The sequence below is a fragment of the Triticum dicoccoides genome, chromosome 3A (genome assembly GCF_002162155.2).
Source record: "Triticum dicoccoides isolate Atlit2015 ecotype Zavitan chromosome 3A, WEW_v2.0, whole genome shotgun sequence".
Lineage (NCBI taxonomy): Eukaryota > Viridiplantae > Streptophyta > Magnoliopsida > Poales > Poaceae > Triticum > Triticum dicoccoides.
Window position 1 is genome coordinate 57,898,155 of NC_041384.1, and position 26,535 is coordinate 57,924,689.

Sequence of the window (26,535 nt, forward strand, 5' to 3'; positions counted from 1 at the left end):
GAGACAATTGGATATCGAGAGGAAACATGAAAATAAACATAAATCCAACAAGCTCCCGAACTCGTTGGGTAGCAGACCTCATCGACTAGGAGAGTCATGCTTGGAAGGAAGATGATATCATGCGTATATTTACACCCGAAGACGCAAATGATATTTTAAGTATCCGACTATCAAATTATGATGAAGAGGATTATATTGCTTGGCAGCCCGAAAAAAAAGAAATTTTTAGTGTTCGTAGCGCATACCGGTTAGCCATGGACGAAAGGGATTCTGTGGTGATTGGGTCCAGCCACAATACCCAAGGGGATCACAGTATTTGGAATAATATCAGGAAGACAAATGTACCCCAAAAAGTACGTATTTTTACATGAAGATTAGCAACAGAGTCACTGGCGGTTCAAACTAATAGATTTCGTCGCATCCCAGGCCTCACCCCGATTTTTAATGTATGTGGAACCGATGATGAAACATGCTTCCATATGGCACATCGATGCACATTTGCAAGGGCCCTATGGCACGAACTCAAGGAGGTATGGAACCTGCCCCCTGAGCATGAAATAGAATATACTAGAAGGGATTGGGTCCTAATCCTGCTAGATAAGGTGAGTGAAGATATGAAACAAAAATTTATGCTATTTTGGTGGCGTGTTTGGCACCATAGAAATGACGCGATCTTCGCAAAAGGTAAGGGAAAATTTCCCACTCTGCTCGTTTTCTGCAAAACTACCTTGTAAACCTTCGCTTGATTGCGAACGGAACTTCTAAGATAGATCGAAAAGGAAAAAGTCCGATGGTTAAATTGTCATCTGTGCAACAACATGATAATACAACGGAAAAATGATGGAAAAAGCCAGAGCTCGGATGGGCTGAGGTCAATGTTGATGGAAGTTTTTTGGAGGAAAGTAGGAGTGGAGCCTGGGGAGCTATGATTCGAGATCATGATGGAAGAATTATCTTCTCAGCTTGGGATTATATACCGCGGTGCAATGGAGCGGACTGCGCGGAAGCCATGGCTTGCCTAGAAGGACTATGGAAGGCAATGTCAGAGACGGATCTACCCTTAATCATCGAGACGGATTGCAGATCGGTGACAAAGGCGATCATCCTCTCGTCTATTGATAGATCGGAGGTTGGAACAATTGCAAAGGAGTTTCAAACCATGAAAGGGAACAGAGAAGTTAGAGTTTGCAAAGTAGATAGGAAGGAAAATATGTTAGCTCATAGTCTTGCCCAGTTGGGGCGTAGAGAGTTGCGTGGTGGGGTTATGCAAGACACAGTGCCAACCTGCATGTTGAGCGAGACCTTGCACGATTGTACGAACTATGTTTTCTCTACTTAATTAATACAACTCTCTATTTAAAAAAAAGCTATTGCAGGCAATTCTCTCAGCGACGCGCGGCGTATCATATATTTTATCCATACGAACTATTTCAAATTCTCTCCCTGCAAAAAAGAAAAACTAATTCAAATTCCTGGGCTCCATTTTGCGCTCCGGCCTGGCCCCCAAAATTGCTGGACACGGCCCTACCCATCCATAAGCGCAGCACCTGGGTCGCGGAATCCGACAGTCCTCCCGGTTTCGAATCAGAGATTCCCCACCTCTCTCGCAAGCTGTCTCTCCGGGAGGAGGAGGACGGAGGCGCGGCCCAGGACGGCACGGCTACCGGAGCTGGCTGATCGGCGGCTCTATTAGGGCAGGATGCAGCAGAATCCTGCTGAGGCCATGGAGCCCTCCGCGCCGTCGGAGGCCGAGGCGCCCAAAGATGCGGGGCCGTGGCTAGGGTTCTGGGAGGTGTCGCGGCGGCGGTTGACCCCCGACGACCCCTTCTTCGCCGCCGGCGACATGGAGCGCGAGCTACTCGCCAAACACGTACGTCCCCCATGCCCCTCCCGTCAAGCCGATTTTACCCAATGATTTTATTGATTGTTCATGAGCGTCTAGCGGAAGATCTTCTGGATTCGACAGATCCCCAAATCAAACCAATTTTAGCTGAATATTGGTGCCTTGCCCTTGAAGGAATAAACCATGGCATTTTCATTCCTTTGAAATCTTGCTTAGTGGTGTACCTAGAGCATCAAATTGTTTGATGCTGCCTCTGAATTCAGTGGTCTGCACTACGCAGGATCGTGAGTTTTGCAGGTTAATCTTGCAGAAACTGGGGGCCCTGACCGTGGACTCACAAGGAACTTAGAGTAGCTTATATCAACTGAATTGTGGATTTCATTCTGTTCCTATGTTTCCTTCAATTAGTATTGTTTCATTCCTATGTTGTACATCGCTCTAATACTTAAGTGGTTTGGCATGTGTATGCCCATGTGTAGGTTGCCCTGGATCTCTCGGATGATGACCGGTACCAACTTGAGAAGATGGATGTGGCGAGCGTGAGGTACTGAGGCAGTTGATGATCTTTGCATATCATTTTGTTGTTCACCAGTGATTGGTACTAGATTGTGCTTCTTCTTGTTTGCCACAGTATGTTAAGTATCAAGTATCTACATGGTTTCGTATTCATTTGAACTCGATCTGAATGCTACCTGAACACAAGGCATATGACGGAACAGGGACCTATGATTAGTGGATCATAGTGAAAGCAGTAGATTTTGTTTCCATTCCTATATGTGTAGTATCCACAATACTGATCTGACAGGTATGTGTGATCACATACGCATTGATAGATGTAGAGTGGCCACAGAGCAACATAGTTAAACAAACACTCAGTATTACCTTGTCTTGATTATGACTATGACACATAAATTGAAATGGAGTGTACATATGTATTTGCATCATCAGACACATAAATACATTGCGCGCAATAGGTATAATTGTTTGAGCAAATGACAGTCGGATGTTTAAAAACTGAACTCTTCTATACTAATCTGTGATGTGGACTTTATACAACGATGCGTGAGTATTTTGTCCTGGCACCTGCTAATACATGCTGTACTGCAGCGAAATTTTCCCTCTGCATGTTATGAACTACAGCATATTGTTTGGTCCTGTCCCATTGTTCCGTTGACTCAGTCATTTGTCTAAAAACTCCTGCAGCATGGTGTGTTGTCCAATTGCTGGTTGCGGTGCTCATCTAGATTGCTTGGAGGACTTTGAAGACCACTACAGCACACGGCATACTGCTTCATGCTCTGTATGTTCAAGAGTGTACCCAACATCAAGGTTGCTGAGTATTCATATTTCTGAGGCGCATGATTCCTTCTTCCAAGCAAAAGTCGCTCGTGGTTTTCCGATGGTAATGTAATCCATCATAACAATGCATTTCTCAATATATTTATTACTTAAATTGCACAATAGCCGATTTGTACACAATCTCAATATTCCCAGTAGTGTCCTTTTTATGATTATCTGAAGATATTTTATACAGTAGTTATCAACTGCAGCAACAGTCAGCATTCACATAGTTACTATCCTATTCAGCTAATGGAGCTTTTATAGATTATTTGATTTATTTCATATAAACAAATAATTAGGGTTTGACACATGCAAATTTACCGAACTAACTTGGAGAACCATATGTATGCTGAGGTGTGCATTTTTCTTCTTCTGAAACAGTACGAATGTTTGGTGGAGGGTTGTGGGGAGAAGTTGAAGACGTACAAAAGTCGGCAGCAGCATCTTGTTGATAAGCATCAATTTCCCAACTCATTTGAATTCTTCAAAAGAGCACAACCTTCCCAGCGGCATCGTCAGAAGTATCATCATCGAAGGCAAACTGCTTATAAGGGAGAAGAGACAAGGGATACTGTCATGGACGTTGATGGGAAGAATCCAAGGCAATCGAAACCGAGATATCGGCCGAAGCAACGTGATCATAAGGAGCCGAAAGAAAATGAACATGGTCACAAGGAGTCGAAAGACAATGAACATCATGAGAAGGAGGCCAAGGAGAGCGACATGGAGGTCGAACAGAAGATTGATGAACTGTCCTCGGCTGTATCAAGGCTGAGCACTGCAGATTCGGTGCCTTCGAGCATAACCTTTGGCCATCGCCGTGCTCGTGGTCTTACTTTTGTCCCAAGATCTATTAGGCAGAACAAGCAGGTCTCTCAGCCAGAAGCAAATTGACAATTCTTCAATGGATTATCAATCTCTAATACGGATTTCCCTTGTACTTGGACGTTTGAAGTTTGCACTATATTTGTATCATGATCAATATGATCGATGTTTTTTGTTGGGTTGCCTGTTTGGTCTTCTGCCTGCTATAAGCTTTGTTTATGGATGTGATTGTTTTTTATGGTGTTAGAACATCTCTAATCTATCCCAAAAATCCGGCAATCCTTCAGTTGTGCCGACGTGATAGAGGCCATGGTCGACGAGCGCGAAGTGCTGGAGCACGAGCTCCATGATGCGGCGCCAATGGAGTGATGGAAAATCGAGCCGGAGCTTGCCGGAGGTGCTCGTGGAGAAGATGTTGTGCGTGGCGTCAACGTTGGTCGCGTGCGGGAGGCTGGCCAGTACACCAGGTCGCATGCATGAGACTGTTTGAATGAAAGCCGTGCTGGAAGATCTGCCTACCAAAGCGACCTGTCGCCGTTCCCCTGGAGACCTGCGCCGATGTGGGAGGTGGGCCTTCTCGCGCTCGCTACAAATTAGCTCCGATCGCTACGTCCTGTAGCGTAGGTAGGATTTGTGGGTGTTTCCCTTTTTCTTTTATTCCATTGCATAAAAAATCCAAAAATGTACACGATCTCAGTAAAGTCCATGAATTCAAAAAAATCAGCACAAATTTGAAAAATGTTCATAGATTTTAAACAATATTCACAAGTCTAATTTTTGACAAATTTGGAAACTGGATTTTAGATTTGGAAAATGTTTATTAGTTTAGAAAATGTTTGTGAAATCAGAAACGTTTATGTGCATGAAAAACTATTCACAAATTTTAAAACAATCACAGATCAAAAAATGTTCTTTAATTTAAAAAATCACATATTTGAATTTTCGAATTCAAAAAAATGTTCATGAATTTACAAAATATTCACAAATTCCAAAAAGTATTCTTGAATTTGAACATTGTTCACGAAATTAAAGAATGTTTATTGATTCAAAAAAAATATTCACGAATAAGAAATGGTTCACTAATTTGAACAACGTTCATGAATTTGAAATTTTTTGTGACTTCCATAAATGCCCATGGATCAAAATAATTCATGAAGTTAAAAAATGGTTGTGTATTCAAAAAATAAGACAATGAGTTCAAAAAATGTTCACAAATTCCAAAAATGTTTGTCAATTTGAAAAAAAAGATGGAATTCAAAAAAAATTATGATTAAAAAATGTTTGTGAATTAAAAAAAATAAGACAATGAATTGACAAATTTTTCACAAATTCCAAAAAGGTTTGTCAATTTGAAAGCCAATCAGGAATTCAAAAGAAATTATGGATTAAAAAATGTTCATGGATTCGAAAGTATTTATGAATTTGAAAAGGATGTTCAGAAATACTCCCTCTCTAAAGAAATATAAGAGCGTTTAGATCACTAAAGTACAAAACAGTTTTTCACAAATTTTATAAAAATGTTCGAAAATAAAAAATGTTCAAGAATAAAAAAGGAAAATAAAAAATTTCAAAAAAGAAACTGAAGAAAAACCAAAGAAAAAACACAGAAAGAAAACCGAAAAAGTCGATGAAAGAAAAAACAGAATGGAAAGTTCCGAAATGACCGTGGAACCTTGAAGCGAAGCGAGAGAGCGCTTCCTAATGGGCCGCCCATTTTCCTACGACAGTGGGCGATCGAAGGGTATTGTGATACATATCATCCTGCTAATGTCCAACCTTCATTCCCATGGCTTAGAAGTCTTGGCCTACGTGAATTGCTAACGGCCAAATGATATTTTCTTTGGTTGTAGTCCATGGGACCAATTGGGAGTCGGAGCAATAGCGTGCTACATGAAAAAAGAAAGGACCTTCTATATGACGCGCACCACGTCAAGCAGACGAGTGTAGCACATGAGCTACTGTCTTGGCCTGTAACCCATGGGACGAACTGCGAGGCGGAGGAATAGCGTGCTAGGGGTAAAAGAAGAGAGGGGGCCCCTCATATGATGTGCACTGCATCCAACAAATGTGCGCCGCACATCAGCTCTCCCGACTGGGCCGGCCCAGCAGCACACAAACCGTCCCCTATCTCTAAAGTTGCAGATTACAACTCCTGATTCAATCAGTTCAAAGTCTGAAGTATGACTCTTGTTTGTGACATTTAATTCCAGAATGAACATTCAAAGGAACATTAGTATGGGATGCTGCTTTCTATTAGTAACTGTGGCTAACAACCGAAGAAGAAAAATTATGAAAAAGTCGCACGGGTATAAGGGATCAAACACCATGATAGAATTACACATTTTTCACAATTCAGACGTCATATTCTATTGAAAAAGTAAATATATTTTTGAAATGCGAACATTTTCAAATGTTTGATTTTTTTATAAAAACTCAAAAAAATTTGAAAACACAAAAAAATTCCATTTTGTAAACAATTTTCAGAAACAGGAAAGTTTTCAAAATTTTGAACAAAATTTGAAACTGTAACTTTATTGAAAACATGAAAGAGTGGACAATTTTTAGGATCTATGAAATATTTTTGAAACGGAAACATTTTCTGAAACCGCGAATAAAATTTGACAACACGAATATTTTCTCAAATTTAGGAATATTTTATGAAAAATACAAGCATTTTTTGAAAAATGGAAGAATTTTTGAAACATGGATATTTCTTTCATCTGGAAAAAACTTGATTCGTGATTTTTTTAATTTCTGAACATTAATTAAAAATGTGAACAAAATTTGAATTTTCGAATTTTTTCTGCAAATGTGGAATATTTTTGAGAAAAGAACAAATGTTGAAAAACATGAACAAAATGTTTAAACTACCAAGAATTTTGCATTTATGAAAATAAACAGGAAAACAAGAGGATAAATGAATTAAAAAAGGAAACACAAAAAATTACAAGAAACAAAAAAAGTATACCTGAAAGAAATCATATAGAAGAAACCCTTTTTCCGAATGTTCTAGAGGCTTCTTTATTCGTCTACTTTTTTCTATGTTTTTTGTTGGCTTCACGGGCTGTTTTGCATTTCTTTCTTTTCAGTTTCTTTATTTTCTTTTCTTTTCTTTCTTTCTGGGTTTGATCGGTTTTATTCTTTTTCTTTGTTCTTTCATGACTTTTAAATACATGGTCACCACTTTTTATACACATTTTTAATATTTTACAAATGCTTAATTAAAATTTTCTACATGCAAGATTAACATTTTCAGAATACATGATTAATATTTTTCCTATACACTTTTTAAACATTTTTAAATACTTGATTAAAAAAATTCATATACAAGACTGACAATTTTTTATGGCATGGTAGATATTTTTTCCATACACATTTAACATTTTTCATATGCTTGTTTCACTTTTTTCTCTCAAATGCAATATTAATTTTTTTGAATACATTGTCAAAAAAATCTATATACAGTGAAATATTTTCGAATACTTTATTAAGATGTTTCAAATACAAGCTTAGCAATTTTTTAATACAATACACGATGAACTTGTTTTGAATACATGTTCAACAGTTTTTACATACATATTGACAAAAAAATCAAATGCTTGATTAAAAAAATTCAAGTACATTTTAAACATTTTTTGATATATGGTCAACATTTTTCCTATCAATATTTAACCTTTTTCAAATGCTTGACTAATATTTTTCAAATACTTTCTAAATATTTCTTTCAAAGCTTGATTAACATCTTTTAAAGACATGATCAACTTCTTCACACACATTGGTTTTTGAATACATTTTTTGTATACATAAAAACTTTTTTCTCTGTACGTATTTAATAATTTTCAAATGCTTGGTTAATAATTTCTCAAGCGTTTATGTAAAGTAATTTTTGTTTTACATTTATTTAAAATATTTGAAAGTATAAATGAAAGAAAAACAGAATATATAAAATAACCACAGAAACGAGATCGTGGCCCCCCACACGTCCAGGCCAGCTAGCCCATCTGGCGCTCCCTTGACACATGAACCTGCTAGGTCTCGATGTAAGCAAGACATAGTGCTGCCCATCGCACACACAACCGCCGCTGCTTCCCCTAAAAAAGTGAGGGTTCCTTTGTCTCCCGTAGGCACCGTTGCCGGTCCACTTCGTCTCTAGGGCCATGGGGGCGCGGTGGATCCTTACCCTTGCCAGCGGGAGGACTCTATTTTTAGATGTTTCTTTTGGTTTTGTTAGGATTTTTGTCGTGCTCACAAAGAGGAGACGATAGCGGCCCCAAAAAGATGGAACAAGGTCAGGGCCGGTCCTGAGATTTTGGGGGCCCGGGGCGAGAGTAAAAGTCGGGGCCCTTAATATAGACATTTTAACAATAACATTGAATATAGGTACATGTATTATCAAGCACTTACGTGCATCCAATACTAGTATGCATATCAAGTACTTTATAAATATTACCTTTAATAATAATTATAACATTCTTTGATGCAAAATCACTTATGATGGGGTCGTTGCCAATATCATCCAATATTTTCTTCTCGATTCCATTATGTTGCCAAACCATATATCCTCTCCTGGGTCATTGCCTCATTGGTGACCTCAGATAGTTCCTAAATAATTTTAACTTCAAAAAACTTCTTCCGGCCTATACGATAGTCACAGGTATAGTAAATAAAGATGTGATAAGCAATGGAGATATCAGGATAACAACCAACTTCTCTTGACATTCTCGAAATCTCCATAGCATATATTACAGTCATCTGGCAAAGTGAATCCGCAATTTTCAATTCAGAAATAAGATCATATACCTCAACATCACATGAACTATGAAGAGAGAAAGTTTCTGCAAATTTTGTGCACCACTCTTCAAGTTCATTATCATCAATGACTTCATAGTTTCCAAGCTAAAAATAATTCCAAATATATCTTTAAACACCATAGATTCTTTCAATCTACCCTTCAAAGAAGTGATCGCTATCAACCAAAAAAAATATTTAACTTGGACAGCCTTCTCAAATTCTAGAATTTCTTCTCGACAATCACTTTCGTCAAATTGTTTCTTCTTGTAACACGACGTCCTACCGAAAACAATGGACCTACACTCATTTCATTTGTAATAACTTTGGCAATTATCAAACTAGCAGAAAACCCCTCATCTCTATATATAGATCTTAAAATATTGCGTTATACCTTGTATTTTCTTTCTTTTCCTTTGTCGCTAGCAGATGCATATTTTCTTCTAGATGATATGATGACACAACGCTGAAAAAATTCATTAATTGTTGAACAGTGCAACTGAGCCGGCTATGCATCTACAGAACCATAATAAGAATACATGTTATACCTCGGATGGCCGAATCAGCGATGGATGGAAAACCAGAGCCAGATTACGACGGGCCCCCGGCGAATTGAAATCGGCGGCCAGGGACTGATGATCTAAATTAGGATTAGGAGAAAAGGAGAAAAAAGCGTCGAGCACGCAGTCGCGAACAATCGAAGCCTCGGCGTCTGCTAGAAATCGCTGCGTCAATGCAAGATGAAATAGAAAGGGATCAATCACTCCTATTTTTACGTGAAAAAAGGGAAAGAAACGATTGTTGCCGCTGTGCCCCGCTGGCCTGCTGCGTGTGTGTTGCATGCTGCGTGAGGCCCAGACGGCGGATCTGGCTTGCCTGATCCCTCCTCATGCTCCCATCCGTGCTCCCACTTCATCCTACGACTGTCCTTTTTTCTTTTTTTCTTTCTAATCTAATCATCCCCCCTCCTGATTTTATGGGGATGAGGCCGGGTTTTGTTTGTTCCAATCAAATCAAGCCGCGTATGCGGGAGCACGGATGGGAGCACGCGCAGCGAGCAGGCAAGTCTCGTCCACAGACGGCCAGCCCAATATCTGCCTCGCTGGATATATAGGCTAAAAAAGGCTACGTTACATACCTGGGGAGGGGCCCTTGAACTTTGGGGGCCCGGGGCGGCCGCCCCCCTGCCCCTCCCCAGGGCCGACCCTGAACAAGGTTTTCCCTAGGTAGCCCCCGTTTCGGTGGTGTGCCCAGCATCATCAGAGGACGTGTGGAGGTGTGTCTCCGGCGGATCTCGCATGATTCGGTCAGTGGTTGTGTTCGATGGTTCTACTCAGATCCAGTCTACGTTCTTGTGTCTTCATATTGGATCCTTCTAATTTACCCGTCTCTTCATCAGTGGTGGCTGTTGTTCTGGTGCGTTAGTTCTGTGGGCCTTAGCACGACGATCCCCCAAGTGTCTATTACAACAAGTTTTTCCGGCTTCGGCAAGGAAAGGGCGATGATGATGGCGGCTCGCTTCAATGCTTGTAGTCATCGCTAGGTGATCTACGGATCTGGATGTAATTTTTATTATTTCTGATGTTCTTTGTACTATCATGATTGAGAATGAATAGATCAAAAGTTTTCTCACAAAAAAAAGTAAAGTTGTCCATCAATTAGGAAATTCCAAGAAGGAAACAACGCCAGAGTTGTACATCGCCTATACCGGGCCAGCCCACAAGCAGCCCGCCCCGCTTTGTGCCTCGGCTCCTGCTGGATGCTAGTTTTGCATAGGCTTTTTGTTCGGTTTCTTTTCTTCTCGGTTTTCACCGGCTTTCTACCTTTTGTCTTCTTTTATTATTTACTTTTTAACACATGTGTACATTTTTATATGTATTGTACACTTTCCGTATACAGCAGGAATATTTCTTTACACATTTAACTTTTTTCAGATACATGATTAGCATTTTAAATAATATGTGTTCTGATGCCTACTTTTTTCATTTCTATTGTACATTTTTGTATATATATATATATATATATATATATAGAATATTTTATGTAAGTTTAAAATTTAATAAATATGTGATTTAACTTTTTAAAATACTTTTTTAGAACTTTTTCTGAATACATGTTAAATATAGTTTTTCTTCAAATACACGTTGAAACATTTTTTATCATACAAAACATTTTTTAATGATGCAAGCAATTTTTTATATTGGATAAACTTTTTTTAAATGTCACGAACATTTTATTTGAAATGATTGACCATTTTTCTGAATGTAACATACTTTTTCTTGAATGGTACGAAATATTGACTATGAAGTACATGATCATTTTTTTCACATTGCATAGCATTTTCTTAAAAATATTATTTACATTTTTAAGCATGTGAACATTTTTGGACTATTCACACATTTCTTTGAATGGTAGAATTTTTTTCTAAAAGTTGAGAAAACATTGGTTTTATATTTTTAAATGTGCAATGAACACTTTAAAAAATCAACTTAATTATTATTTTCATAATATATGTATTTTTTAATATAAACAAAGGTAAAAGCGACATCAGCATGATAAGACCACGTGGTTACTGAGAAGGCCACTACTTGTTCCCTCAAGGAGAAAACACTCGGCATCGCACTAAGCAATGCATAGCCACGCCCGAAAAATATAGTATCTTTGTTTTTTTTGGCTTGCTTGAGAGCATGCGTAGATCGATCACAGAATCGCCGGCAGAGTAGAGTATCATGTCCATCGAGGTTTATACGAAGTTGTATACTGCCACTGTCACATATTAGTTGTTGCCGAAATCGATATATCTAGATGTATTTCAATTCTAGATACATCCGTTTGAGCGACAACTAATATGGAACAGAGAAAGTACTTGTTTTCAAAGGCGTCAATGGGATGGAAGAAGTCTAAAAGTCTGTTCTTGTGAAAGTTGAATGGTGCCACGAATGCACTCTTTCAAATCTTTGCAACAAAGTTGGGCGCCTCCACAGTGGCGGAACTAGTAACTTAGTGCTGGGGGTGCCACAATTTACTTATACTAGATGATGCCCCGCACGTTGTTGTGGGGATATTTTGCAATATTTCAATGAGGTTTTTGGTTATACGAAAGATCAATATTTGAAATAATAGTTTTTGAAATATATAATAATTAAATGTAAATGTCATAATAGAATGGAATTTTACATGCATACATGGTTGCATATTGAAGTGGATTTTTAATATGCATAGTTGCATGTTGAGGTGGGCCTTTTCCTATGCATGTTTTATGATGAGGTGGTATACTTGCATGTTGAGAGAAATATATTAGTAGGGGCTAGCTATTTAGATATAGAAGATTATGTATAAGCAACATAATTTTAATACGTCATTCAAAATTTATAAAAACTATACTAATCATAGCGTATTCTAGTCTGAACGTCGTTATAATCCTCACAAAATAGTCATAAAATAGCATTAAGTTCTCAGAAAATTAGTGCTAAGTGGGGTACCATGGCACCCCTATTGGATCCGCCCTGGCCTCCCTTCACACTTCTATGATTCTATCAGCGACATGGATATTTCTATGGACCGGAAGTTATAAAGGATGTCCTTAATGATTTGAATGGAGTAGATGATCTAGATTCTTTGAATAAATTATATCGTGATGATTGCTAAGGTATCAAATTCTACTCTCTTATGTAAATTCCACCCACAAGTCTGTGTAATGTGGCGTTGACGTTGTTTCAAAAGTATTGGCAAAAAAATTGAAGAAAACCCTACTCCCTCCTATCCATATAAATTGTCACTGATTTAGTGCAACTTTATACTAAATCAGCCATAAATTAATACGGATAAGAGGACTACTAGATATCATATGATAAGAGCAGCCAATGTTTGTAGCCGAAAGATTGATTAGTGATAACAAAATCAACACAAATAAAGTTCTTCATTTTCTGAAGAAGAAAGAACAATAGATTTTGTGCATTAAAACTTGATATGGCAAAGGCTTATAATCATATGTTGTGGCCATACTTAAAGCCATTTATGATTTGTTTGGGTTTTCTATCCAAGGTGGGTATCTATGGTTATGGTGGTGAGTTGTATAATGTAGTGACGGTGCAGTCATGCTAGCCATGGCGCTCTGCCCCACCATCTTGAAGTTGGCAAACCGCCTTATTTGCGACTTCCTATGGCATGGGAATAAGGATGCGAGGTCGGGTAGCTGCCCTGTCAGCTGGCCAAGGGTGTGTCGTGCGCGGCAACTTGGGGGGCTCGGCATTCGAGATTTGCAGCACGCTGGCATCGCTCTGCGCACGCGTTGGCTATGGCTTTAGGCCACGGATCCGACGAGGCCCTGGAGCCATCTTCACCTGCCCGCTACCTCCCATGTGCGACAGATCTTCCGTGCCTCGACCTCCTGGACACTTGGAGATGGCATCAAGTGCCGCTTCTGGATCAACCCTTGGCTTGATGGTTCCACCATCGCTGAGATTGCTCCCGCCCTCGTAGCTCTTGTCCCTAAACGCTGTCGCAACCGCAGGCTAGTCTCGGAGGCCATCCCCGCCAGGGCCTGGATCGATGAAATTCAGGGGGCCCTAGGGGTCGAGTCCACTATCCAGTACGTGGACGTGTGGCGTCGCCTTCATGACATCTCGCTACAAAATACACCGGACACCATCCGTTGGAGGTGGACCGAGAGTGGCACCTACTCCGCCTAGTCCTGCTACCTCACGCTATTCTATGGATCCACGACTTCCCCTACTTGGAGACTCACCTGGAAGCCTTGGGCACCAGAGGGAATAAAGATCTTCCTCTGGCTTGCCGGTCTGGAACGACGCTGGACCTTCGCGAGGCTTGCCCACCACAGCCTACCACAACCGCTGCCTGTAGCCTTTGTGACCAGGAGGAGGAGACCATGCACCATCTGCTTGTTGGATGCGTTGTGTCCCGCATGGTGTGGTATGACATCCTATCCTGGTGTCGTCTTACTACACTTCCTCCTGACGGCACCGTGGGCTTCTACGATTGGTGGGCAACGACCCTCCATGACTCCCCAGCAGGCCAGCGCAAAGGCCCAGCTTCTCTCATTGCGTTGAGTGCTTGGGCCATATGGAGACACCGCAACGGTTGCATCTTCGACGGCGGGGCACCTTCCACCACCCTCCTGATACACAACATTAAGGAGGAAGCTCGCACGTGGGCCAACGCCGGTGCTAGAGGGCTTAGTTCGATCATTCGTGTAACCTGACTCGGTTCAGGGCCGGCCCTGGGGAGGGGCAGGGGGGCGGCCGCCCTGGGCCCCCAAAGTTCAAGGGCCCCTCCCCAGGTATGTAACGTAGCCTTTTTTAGCCTATATATCCAGCGAGGCAGATATTGGGCTGGCCGTCTGTGGACGAGACTTGCCTACTCGCTGCGCGTGCTCCCATCCGTGCTCCCGCATACGCGGCTTGATTTGATTGGAACAAATAAGACCCGGCCTCATCCCCTTAAAATCAGGAGGGGGGATGATTAGATTAGAAAGGAAAAAAGAAAAAAGGACAGTCGTAGGATGAAGTGGGAGCACGGATGGGAGCATGAGGAGGGATCAGGCAAGCCAGATTCGCCGTCTGGGCCTCACGCAACATGCAGCACACACGCAGCAGGCCCGCGAGGCACAGCGGCAACAATCGTTTCTTTCCCTTTTTTCACGTAAAAATAGGAGTGATTGATCCCTTTCTATTTCATCTTGCATTGATGCAGCGATGTCTAGCAGACGCCGAGGCTTCGATTGTTCGCGACTGCGTGCTCGACGCTTTTTTCTCCTTTTCTCCTAATCCTAATTTAGATCATCAGTCCCTCGCCGCCGATTTCAATTCGCCGTGGCCCGTCGTAATCTGGCTCTGGTTTCCATCCATCGCTGATTCGGCCATCCGAGGTATAACATGTATTCTTATTATGGTTCTGTAGATGCATAGCCGGCTCAGTTGCACTGCTCAACAATTAATGAATTTTTTCAGCGTTGTGTCATCATATCATCTAGAAGAAAATATGCATCTGCTAGCGACAAAGGAAAAGAAAGAAAATACAAGGTATAACGCAATATTTTAAGATCTATATATAGAGATGAGGGGTTTTCTGCTAGTTTGATAATTGCCAAAGTTATTACAAATGAAATGAGTGTAGGTCCATTGTTTCCCGTAGGACGTCGTGTTACAAGAAGAAACAATTTGACGAAAGTGATTGTCGAGAAGAAATTCTAGAATTTGAGAAGGCTGTCCAAGTTAAATATTTTTTTTGGTTGATAGCGATCACTTCTTTGAAGGGTAGATTGAAAGAATCTATGGTGTTTAAAGATATATTTGGAATTATTTTTAGCTTGGAAACTATGAAGTCATTGGTGATAATGAACTTGAAGAGTGGTGCACAAAATTTGCAGAAACTTTCTCTCTTCATAGTTCATGTGATATTGAGGTATATGATCTTATTTATGAATTGAAAATTGCGGATTCACTTTGCCAGATGACTGTAATATATGCTATGGAGATTTCGAGAATGTCAAGAGAAGTTGGTTGTTATCCTGATATCTCCATTGCTTATCACATCTTTATTTACTATACCTGTGACTATCGTATAGGCCGGAAGAAGTTTTTTGAAGTTAAAATTATTGAGGAACTATCTGAGGTCACCAATGAGGCAATGACCCAAGAGAGGTTATATGGTTTGGCAACATAATGGAATCGAGAAGAAAATATTGGATGATATTGGCAACGACCCCATCATAAGTGACTTTGCATCAAAGAATGTTATAATTATTATTAAAGGTAATATTTATAAAGTACTTGATATGCATACTAGTATTGGATGCACTTAAGTGCTTGATAATACATGTACCTATATTCAATGTTATTGTTAAGATGTCTATATTAAGGGCCCCGACTTTTACTCTCGCCCCGGGCCCCCAAAATCTCAGGACCGGCCCTGACTCGGTTGTATGAGGGCTGAGCACCCCCTTCCTCTGCTCATAGTGACCTCGTAAGCGCCTACCAGTGTATGCTTCATGAGGTCTGCCACGGTATTTTCTTCCCTTCTATCAATGAAATGATACTCTCCGCCTATATTCATGAAAAAAAGTCGGTGCTACTTGTAATTTGTGATGTCAAGCGACATCACAAAAAATGAGTTAGCTCTAGTAATACGCCTTTGCTTTACTGTTTTTTATCTACATATACGTACAAGTATATACGCTTGAGATCACTAAGTTCTCGCTCTAGCGTCGCCACGGGTGTAATGTCGTCAGTTTCATATTCAGTGTTGTTCGATTGAGCTAGAGTCTTCGGCCACGTTGTTTCTCTACAGTGTGATCTCTCATGCTCAACTTTGACCCGCCCACACCACCTTCACATATATTTGGTGCCCTTTGTTTTATGCCCCCTCCCATTCTCTTTTTCTGTCCACCAACACTCTACCCGCTACCCCGCGGCCAAAGACACTCCGAGTCCACTGCCCTACCGTGTCGTCTGGCTGATTCCCCGAGCTATGTTGCCTCCTTTAAAGATCGACGACTATTAACCCCCTCTAAAAAATCCGGAACCCTACAATCCCTGCCCGACGGCCCAAATCGCCCAATGAACAGCCACCGGCCAAAAATAGGCGGAATTTCTAAAAAAATAAATTGAAAAAGAGGATATTCCCCGGCCTCTTCATCAGAGTGCACCCCTAAAATAGGAGGGGTACACCTAATTTTAGACATGCCAATGGTCAAAGATAAATTCTGCCACGGAGTACGCGGCAGATGTTACTATTGCTCGTGCGCCCCTCAAACATGGAATGTGATCGTTGGTGCCTGCGTTACCTTAGTGGTTGTTGACTCTGGCGCGCGCGTCCGCCGGTGGGTGGACACGCACATGCACATTCGGCGCGGCGGTGGACGCGGCGGCATACTGTCTGGTTCGTTCGTTCGGCCGCCCACGAACACATGCCATGCCGTGTTAGCAGCTGGTTAGCGCGTTGAAAGACGGACGCGTCTCCCATTACATAATGCCAAAGCACGTGAAGCTACCGCAAGAGGCCGCGGGATGTCCGCTCTCCAGCGAAGAGGCTGGCGGACTTTGGCCAAAGCGTCAACGGACGGAGGTAGGCGACGATGCCCTACATGCATATCATATGGATCAGTTCGTTATAGTACTATATATAAATATAATCAACACCACCAACCGGTATTATTAGTGGGCGAGACAGCATAAAAGTGTATATATAGACCGATCATACAATTTGCGGTGCTGGAAAAGGTTACTAGATATATATGCCACCGGCGGAAGTAAGTCATTATTGGGGTTGGCACGGTCGGGTATAAAGATGTAGCGTATGCATGCAATGCATGCATGATACAGCGTGCTAGCTGTTCTCTTCTTGGACAAGCAAACGTACGTACGTGTCCGTATATCTAGCATGCTGGCTGTGCAGCACCGATGCATTGCGGTATGCAGTAACAGAAAGAGTGTTGTGCCTGGAAATGCTACGGTGGCACACGCACCGGAATGAACTGTAAAAATCTAAAAAATGACAGAAAAATAATTTGATGTGGCTAGATCTCAGTCGACCGAGGGCTTAACCATGTCTCGGTCAAGTGGCACAACATATAAAAAAGAAAAAAATAGTTTTTTACACGGATCTTCATATAAGATCTCATGGATATATCGACTGAGACTTCGTTAAGTCTTGAGATTTCGCAATCCTGCTTGGGATTAACATAGCTGAGTGTTTTCTACAATGTGTAAAATTTCATGGCAAAATGACATATATGCACTGTCTTAGGCTTGAAAAGCAAAATCAGACTTCCAAAAAGCTTCAAAAAACCTTTTTCCAACATTGATTTTGTCTTTTCTGTCCATAACACCATGGACGTCGTTTCTTCAGAAAGATTGACACACGGGTAAATCACGCGATTATGTATGTAAAGAAATCAGAATTATTTTTTGGCTAGTTTTCCTACTTTACTGCTTACTTTGGTGCGGCCTATACTTTCGCAATGGCGTTGCTTAGTGCTATATTTTTTTAACACAGTATAATCACAAATGATCACATACACACAAACACTTTTATAAATGTACACATGCAAACTCTATCTTTGAACATCTTTCACCAAACGAACATTGCCAGAAAGTCAAAATGAATTCAACCGCAAGAAACCTAATCATCTAAACTAAGCTCAATTCATGTTCAGTACTATATTATAATATTCTTTAAACTGCTAAGATTGATTTGCTAGACAAGTACTTCCTCCGTGTCTTATATTAGTTGTCGCTCAAGTGGATGTATTTACCACTAAAATACGTCTAGATACATCAACTTTAGCTTGTGAATAAAAGAAGATTGTCATATATAGAACTACTGCTTGTGAATAAAAATTACATGCTTCTTTCTTTAGGAAAAATGTACAAACAATCGCCCACACGCTGCCGCAGGGCTGCTTTTTAATTACAAATTCACAAAGAAGAACAAGAATCAAGTACTGTATCGAAGAAAAAGATATCAAACAATGGATGAATGCCCGGCCCTCTAGATCAGACATCAGAGCAGGGATCAGTAGCGGCTGCACTCGGCGGGGAACCCCTGCGGGAACCTGTACCCATCCTCGCAGTAGTTGTAGCTCATGTAACTGCGCTCCGCCCACTTCACGGTGCCCCACTCGGCGCCGTTGAGCTGCCTGTTCATCCACCCGTCGCTGCCGGCGTGGCACGCGCCGCCGCTGACGCAGGCGTTGGCGTAGTAGTTCCGGTACAAGACGTTGAAGGGCGCGTTGGACCAGTCGATGGGGACCTTGCCCTTCTCGGTCGCCCAGAAGCTGCCGTCCCAGAGCGTGGCGTGCAGCCTCATGGGTTTGGAGCTAGTGTAGGGGATGCCGGCGAAGCGCTTGAAGGACCGGATGAAGAGGTTGTCAACCTTGAAGAGGATGTTCTCCGGGTTCCAGATGATGGTGTAGGTGTGGAAGTCGGCGGCGGGGTCGAACCAGAGGTTGAACTGGTGCTCCTTCTTGCCGTCGCCGTTGACCCACACGTTGGTGTTGAGCACCACTGGATGGCCAGGGCCGCTGGAGTTGCCCATGAACTCCATGTCGATCTCGTCGTGCCCGTCGCCATCACCGGAAGAAAGCTGCAGGAAAAGCAATTATATATCCACATTCCACACACACAGCAGCAACGTTGAGTCAGCTATATAGGATGGAGCGAGGTTAGTTTTGGTCCTTGTCGAAATTAAGCTAGCTCATGAACTTACGTAGAAGCAAGAGACGGTGCCGGCGGAGTTTCCCGGGATGAGCTTCATCTGGATGCTGAACTCACCGTAGAGGTATTGCTCATCGGAGTTGAAGCCGGCGCCGGAGCGCTGGTCGAGGCTGAGCGTCACCACCTGCTCGCCCGAAGCGTCGTAACCGGTCCGGACAGTGCCGTCCGTGTTGAACTTATCGTCGAGCCAGGGCTTGGCCGAGGCGGCCTGCGAGAGCGCCAGGACGACGGCGAGCACGGCCAGGAAACGGCGTGCCATGGTGGCTGCCCTGGACTAGAGCTTCTTGGAAATGCTTGCAAAGTAGAAGGCGGTTGGTGTGTGTGGGGTGCGAAGAAGCACAGGAGATGGCGCGGCTTTATACTGCTGGTGCAGGGGCAGACCACACACGTCTTGTGCATGGGGCGCATTTTTTATCGGGTAGGCGCGAAGGTCGTTACAATCATTCGGGCACCACATGGATACAATCTGCCATAATCGCTCTGGTGTTCATACAACAGCAGTTTGCACATAGATTGGAACCGGGTAGATATGCTTAGATCAAAGCATTATATTGTCGTTAGATGCCAATCATACTCAAAATCATGTCGCTCAAGTGTGGTTGGTGCAATGATGAACTGTTTGTTGGGGACGTTTTAACGTTTCAATACTATAAAATCCTACAGAAATCAGTATGATCGTAAGAAATAAAATAAAATCATGGTTGCAATGGAGAGTGTACATTCTGTAGCAGAGGACTAGGCAGAGTATAACATGTTACATGGCCGGTCTGGAGATTTCGAGGGTCCTAGGAGGAAACTAGAATCCGGGAAAACATAATGTAAACATAAAAATTAATAATCAATATCTGTATATACAGTGTACTAGCAGAAGTTTCAAAAGTACAAGAGTGCAAGATCAACTCAATACAAAAGATTCATACGACCAGCAGTTCGATGAGGTGTCCTATTTAACTAAGGAGCACTTTGGACTATTGTGGGACCCAGAAATTAGGTGCCATCACTGGTTAAATCCATCAGCAAAGCAAAGATTAAGTGGTGGAATCCACTCGAGTGACATGTAGGCAGTAGGCACCGCCACTGATGATTGCTCCCTAATCTTGGCCATTGATTGCCACATATATATTGCATGTTCGTCGGTTAACCACTTCGCGTCGCTCAATGATGTATTTGCGGGTTAGAAATGGAGTATAGTTTGTGTTAGAAGGAAGAGAAAGATTTGGTGAAATAGTTCGTTTTATTACTTGAGCCCCGTTGGTATATATATAGGAGTACAAAGATCAACTTAGAGTACAAGACAAGGCAGGACCAAATCCTAGTATATCCTATACTTCCTAATAATCAATATACTCAACATCCCCCTACAGTCACAACGGTAGCGACGCAGACGGTGAGACTGGAGAAGAATCCGAAGTCAAACCGACGGACACCCTCCACAGTCGTAACGGTCGATGCATCGCGGACTCATGGCTGGAGTGAAAACCGACGAGGTTGCTCAAGCAGACAGTAGCCCTTTGTGCCGTTTGTCGAAGTAGCCGAGAGCGTAGGTGGTGTAGCCATGGTCGAGGTTGCCGTGTGAAGAACGCCGTGGTCGATGTCGAGTCGGGGTAGCCGGTGTCGAGAAAGTCGCCGTGGAGCCGCGGGCGCAAAGAGGCGCCGAATTAGTCATGGACGCAGTGGTGTCGAAGTAGTGGTGCGCCGGGAAAAAGATGTTGTTGACGACGCTTCGCAGCGGGTTTGCCAAGCCCGAAGACACATTGTAGACGAAGACACGCATTGATATTGAGAGAGATTTGGTGAAATAGTTCGTTATATTGCTTGAGCCCCGTGGACATATATATAGGAATACAAAGACCAACTTGAAATACAAGACAAGGCAGAACCAAATCCTAATATATCATATACTTCATAATAATCAATATACTCAACAGTTTGCATGCCACTTGTGCAATGAATATTGACCTATCGTTAGATGCTAATCATACTCAAAATCATGTCGCTCAAGTGCTTTGGTGCAATGGAGTAAAGTTTGCATTTGTTTTTGCAAAAGGAGGTTAAAATCTCCTGTCTCTGCATCAATTGATGTATGTAGCCATCTTTATTAATTATTCAAGAAAAGTCTGGCAAAAACATATATCAAGCCATCCGAAGCCATCACTCACGTCTACAAATTCAATAATGTTGAGTGCTCCCACTCTTCATATCTAAAATCGGTATCATCGCCGACCATCCACATAATGTATTGGAAACTAGAGCTGGTGCAACAAACCTAAAGCGTACATCACATGCGTACATTTTAGAAGCCGTCATCATCATCGAACCGCTGACCCATCTTCAAGAAAGAGATCTGCACTATCCTTGCCAGTCCGTACATCCGTCGACGCCACCACGACGTCCAACGTTATAAGGGCATATTTATCCCTTAGTTGTTTTGGTGATTCATGACAATGCTTTTATGGACTAATCGTGTGCATTGAGTATTTCAGACATTTCATCACTAGGCACAAGAGGATTTGGTGCCCCTCGAAGACTATTGAAGACGGCGTTTCTCTATATTTCTTTTCGGTGGATTTGAGTCGTAGGAAAGCCGTACTATTAAGAGGGGATCCGCTTTGGAAATGTTTGGGTGGAATCATCACGTACACGTCTACTCCTTTGCACCGCCTTTCCTTTGACACTTTGGAGCATCCTCCGTCTTTTCTTGTCTATGCAAAAATATCGTGTTTGCTGATCGGGGGCATGCGGTAGTACTGCTCCTAGGAGCGGTAGTACCGCAGTCCCTTGCGGTAGTACCGGCCTCTGGCGCGGTAGTACCGCAAGTGCCCACGATAGTACCGCTTCCTTGGAGCGGTAGTACTGCAGCCTCAGGCCAGGCGCTGCTGCTATTGCGGTAGTAGGGGCGGATGTAATTTTTTACATCCGCGCCCTACGCGGTAGTATCGTGCGCTCTGGCCAGGCTCAGGAGTTTGCGCGGCAGTAGGAGCGGATGTAATTTTTTTACATCCGCACCCCGCGTGGTAATACCGCTCCTGGCTTGCAGTACTACCGTGTCGGATTTTTGCATAGATTCTAACTCAGCGGAAGTTACCACAGATATATTTTTATATGTCCGTGCCTTCCCAAAATTTGGACCATCCCTGCCTTATGATAGTACCGCAAGGGGGAGCGGTAGTACCACACCAGCGGTTCTACCGCCCTTTGCTTCATTGCATTTGGGCTGTTCTGGTTTCTGCTGCTCGGACGATAGTACCGCGGGGCCCTGCGGTAGTACCGCGTCCCCGGCGCGGTAGTACCGTGCTACGCAGGCTGAGTTGGTGGATAACGGTTGAATTTGTTCTTCCACTATATAAGGGGTGTCTTCTTCTCCGAGTTGACTATCTCTTCCAACCCCAAGCTCCATTATTGCTCCAAGCTTTATTTTTGCCCGATCTCTCTCCCTACCCAATCAAACTTGTTGATTCTCTATGAATTGGTTGAGGAGGCCTAGATCTACACTTCCACCAAGAGAAATTTAATTCCCCCACTCATCCCTTGCGGATCTTGTTACTCTTGGGTGTTCGAGCACCCTAGACGGTTGAGGTCATCACGGAGCCATATTCCATTATGGTGAAACTTTATGGTATCGTTGGAAGCCTCCAATTAAGTTGTGGAGATAACCCCAACCTTGTTTGTAAAGGTTCGGTCGCCGCCTCCAAGGGCACCAATAGTGGAATCACGACATCTCATATTGTGTGAGGGCGTGAGGAGAATACGTGTAACACCCCGAGTGTCATGCTACAGTGACCTCACCCTAATGGTGCCATGTCATCATGTTTAACTAAGCCAAATTGCCACTTGATAAAAATCAAAGCCATTTTCAAATTTAAAATAAGGCCAAATAAAATATTTCTTCAAACTGAAAAACTAAAATGTTTGAGATATTGCAAGTATTCGCTAAGTAATTTTCATGTAGAAACCAACATCTTTTGAATTTTTAAAATGCCCTTAACCTATTAAAAATAGGGCTTGCAGCATTAAATATACGCACATGAATTTAAAACTAAATTTGAACATCTCGTTTTGGCCCCAAATTATTTTGTGCCAGCCTAGAATGTAGCCAAGTATTTTTGTGGTAAATATCACATCTAACAAAAAATCAAATGGTGTCCAAATTAATTGCAAAGCAATAGCTTTTTCAATTACAGATAGATTAAAGAGAAAAGCACACACTATGCACCTAAAGCCTAGTGCTACAGTGTGAAGCCCAACACTTAACTGTACCAGGCCCAGCCCACCTGGCTGGCCTTTTCTTCCACTTCCCAACAAGGCAGGAGGCAGAGGTGCCATGGCCACCCACGGACGAGATGCCTCACGTGGCGTGCATCCTGCGGTCTGGTGCTAGGTTAATATCACCCCGAACCCCAGGGACAACCCTAGCCCTCTCTGTTCTTCCTCACTGCGCCACTTTCTTCCCCGCAAGGCACTGCCGAGCCATCGTCACTGCATCCTCGTCGATCCCGCGGTTACTGCCCTCCCTGCGCCATGAGAAGATCACCAGGAGCCTCCCCATCCTCATCTCCATCGTCTACGACCATTGAATCAAGTCGGGCCGCGCCGTACACTCGGCGTGGAGCACAACTTCGTTGCGTACGTCGCTGGCATCCGGCATTGTTTGCCGCGGCTCCGGTCCAACCCCGACCTCCCGAGCTCGTCGTCGAGCATCTCACTGAGCCACTCTTCCGAAACCCCCACTCCCTGTTATTGATTAGTCACCGAAACCGCCGTCACCGAGCTCGTATGAGACCCCGCGTACGCGTACGTGCGTGCGTGCTGTGCTGCACCTGTGCCGTGGCTTAGCCGCTGCTTTGCTGCTACTTTTCTCGTAGCTATTGCTGCTGCCGCTGCTCTTGCTTTTGCCACTGCCTACTACCGCTTCTACTGCCGCCGCTCGCGCCGCCCGCCTGCGCTGTTGCCACCGGCAGCCGCCGGCACCCTGCCCGCGCCAAGCCCCGTGTCCGGCCACGCCCCCCGTGTGTCCCCGCGTGCGTCGCCCACGCCCGTCTGTGCCTCCACGCTCGCTCGTGCTGCCCCGGGTCGCTATTGTTGCTGTTGCACTACTTATGCTTGCCGCTGCTGCTCCTGCTAGTTGACCGTTGTTCTGCTCTGTCTACTGCTGCTGCTTTTACTATAGCTAAGGCTAGATTTTCTAAAATTACATTGATTAGCCCCCTGTACAGTCTCAGAACAGCAACTAAACAAAGCTTAACATAGCTGAAATAAATATGTGCGGGTAGTGCACTTGACAGGGTTCAATTCTTCCCATTGGACCAAATCCAAAAGTTACCCGGATTAATTCCTATGAAAATGACAAATATCCATGTTCTGTTAACCAGAAGAACTGAAAAACAGATTCTGGAATTGACATCCAATAGCACTTTTCAAACAAATATTTGAGCAAGCAAATGGACACTAATGTAGATGGACCTGAGGCTGTCATGTAGATCACAACAGAGTGCCCAGATTTGATATAAGGCACTAATTCAAAGGATGTACAGAATGCTAGCTATAGCCTCTGCAAAACAACTAAGTGATGTTTAAAACTGAGGATTTAGCCAATTTTCAGGGATTCCAGAAAATGTTTAAAAACTTCGGAAAATGGTAGAAATTCATCCGTAGCTCGGACAGAAAAACTTTGTACATGAAAGTTGCTCAGAACGATGAGACGAATCCGAATATGCAATCCGTTCGTCCGCCCGCATCCCTAGCATAGCAAACACGCAACTTTCCCCCTCCGGTTCATCTATTCGAAAACGCAATCATCGGGGATACTTTCCCGGATGTTTCCCCCTTTTGCCGGTATCATCTAGTACCACGTTAGGTCACCTCTAGCACCGCGTATTGTCTTGCTATGCTTTGTGATGCTTTGATTGCTCTGTTATTTATTGTGTTCCTCCTCCGTTACTTCTTTCCGGCAAACCCTAAGACCGCTGCCGGTATCCCTGTGATCGATTACATCGATGGCGAACCCTTCTTGCCAAAGCAACCAGGCAAGCCCTCCCTTGATCAACCCGATATCGCCTATTCTTCTCTTCTACTGCTTGCATTAGAGTAGTGTAGCATGTTACTGCTTCCCGTTAATCCTATTCTGATGCATAGCCTGTCCTTGCTACTATTGTTGTTACCTTTCCCTGCAATCCTAAATGCTTAGTATAGGATGCTAGAATTCCATCAGTGGCCCTACATTCTTGTCCATCTGCCATGCTATACTATCGGGCCGTGATCACTTGGGAGATGATCACGGGCATATACTTATATACATAATATGTGATACATGTGGTGACCAAAGTCGGGTCGGCTCGTAGAGTACCCGCAAGTGATTCCGATGTGGGGGGCTGAAGGGATAGGTGGTTCCGTCCAGGTAGTGCTGGGCCTGGGTTCCTGACGGCCCCGAACTGTTACTTTGTGGCGGAGCGACAGGGCAGGTTGAGACCACCTAGGAGAGAGGTGGGCCTGGCCCTGGTCGGCGTCCGCGGTTATTTTAAAATAACACGCTTAACGAGATCTTGGTATTTGATCTGAGTCTGGCCACTGGCCTGTACGCACTAACCAACTATGCGGGAACAGCTATGGGCACTCGACGTCGTGGTATCAGCCGAAGCCTTTGTGATGTCAGCGACTGAGCAGCGCGCGCCAGATTGGACTGTAAGTCTGCTCTTGTATTAAGGGGGCTAGGTCTGCTTCCGGCCGCCCATGCAACGTGCAGGTGTGCAATGGGCGATGGGCCCAGACCCCTGCGCCATAGGATTTAGAGTGGCGTGCTGACCTCTCTGTTGTGCCTAGGTAGGGCTGTGACGTGTTGATCTTCCGAGGCTGGGCATGATCTAGGAAAGTGTGTCTGGCCAAAGGGGATCGAGCGTGTTCGGAAATGTGGTGCACCCCTGCAGGGAAGTTTATCTATTCGAATAGCCGTGTCCCTCGGTAAAATGATGACTCGGAGTTGTACCTTGACCTTATGACAACTAGAACTGGATACTTAATAAAACACACCCTTTCAAGTGCCAGATACAACCCGGTGATCGCTCTCTAACAGGGCGACAAGGAGAGGATTGCCGGGTAGGATTATGCTATGCGATGATACTTGGTTAACTTACTGTCTACTCTCTTCTACATGCTGCAAGATGGAGGTTGCCAGAAGCGTAGTCTTCGATAGGACTAGCTATCCCCCTCTTATTCTGGCTTTCTCAGTTCAGTCCACATATACTGCCCATTTCATTGATACCAATGCATATGTAGTGTAGATCCTTGCTTACGAGTACTTTGGATGAGTACTCACGGTTGCTTTCCTACTTCTTTTTCTCCTTTTCCTGGTTACTGCAATCATATGATGGAGTCCAGGAGCCAGAGGATCCCAAGGATGGTTGTACGTGGAGTTCGACTTCGAGGAGTTGTTAGGAGGTCCCAAGTAGGAGACCTTGCCTTTTCGATCGTTGCTACTTTTGTGCTAGCCTTCTTAAGGCAAACTTGTTT

The 26,535-nt window shown here is 43.3% G+C and overlaps 2 protein-coding genes across 2 annotated transcripts; one reads left to right on the top strand and one right to left on the bottom strand.

The window, feature by feature from the left end:
• Positions 1 to 1,545: 1,545 nt before the first annotated feature.
• On the top strand, positions 1,546 to 4,194 carry LOC119267096 (zinc finger protein 511-like). Its single transcript, XM_037548409.1, has 4 exons — positions 1,546 to 1,870; positions 2,323 to 2,387; positions 3,047 to 3,245; positions 3,566 to 4,194. The coding sequence occupies exons 1-4, from the start codon at positions 1,700 to 1,702 to the stop codon at positions 4,076 to 4,078; spliced, it is 948 nt and encodes a 315-aa protein (XP_037404306.1). The 5' UTR covers positions 1,546 to 1,699; the 3' UTR covers positions 4,079 to 4,194.
• A 14,004-nt stretch (positions 4,195 to 18,198) lies between these two features.
• Positions 18,199 to 19,351, bottom strand: LOC119267097 (xyloglucan endotransglycosylase/hydrolase protein 8-like). Its single transcript, XM_037548410.1, has 2 exons — positions 19,025 to 19,351; positions 18,199 to 18,901 (listed from the first exon to the last, which is right to left on the bottom strand). Exons 1-2 carry the CDS (start codon positions 19,289 to 19,291, stop codon positions 18,332 to 18,334), a joined length of 837 nt encoding a protein of 278 aa, XP_037404307.1. The 5' UTR covers positions 19,292 to 19,351; the 3' UTR covers positions 18,199 to 18,331.
• Positions 19,352 to 26,535: the final 7,184 nt, after the last annotated feature.

Coding starts and splice junctions, on each gene's coding strand:
- LOC119267097 (XM_037548410.1), bottom strand. CDS start 19,291: ATGGCACGCCGTTTCCTGGCCGTGCTCGCCGTCGTCCTGGCGCTCTCG. Junction 18,902..19,024: donor GCACCGTCTCTTGCTTCTAC/GTAAGTTCATGA, acceptor CTTTTCCTGCAG/CTTTCTTCCGGTGATGGCGA.
- LOC119267096 (XM_037548409.1), top strand. CDS start 1,700: ATGCAGCAGAATCCTGCTGAGGCCATGGAGCCCTCCGCGCCGTCGGAG. Junction 1,871..2,322: donor GCGAGCTACTCGCCAAACAC/GTACGTCCCCCA, acceptor GCCCATGTGTAG/GTTGCCCTGGATCTCTCGGA. Junction 3,246..3,565: donor TCGCTCGTGGTTTTCCGATG/GTAATGTAATCC, acceptor CTTCTGAAACAG/TACGAATGTTTGGTGGAGGG.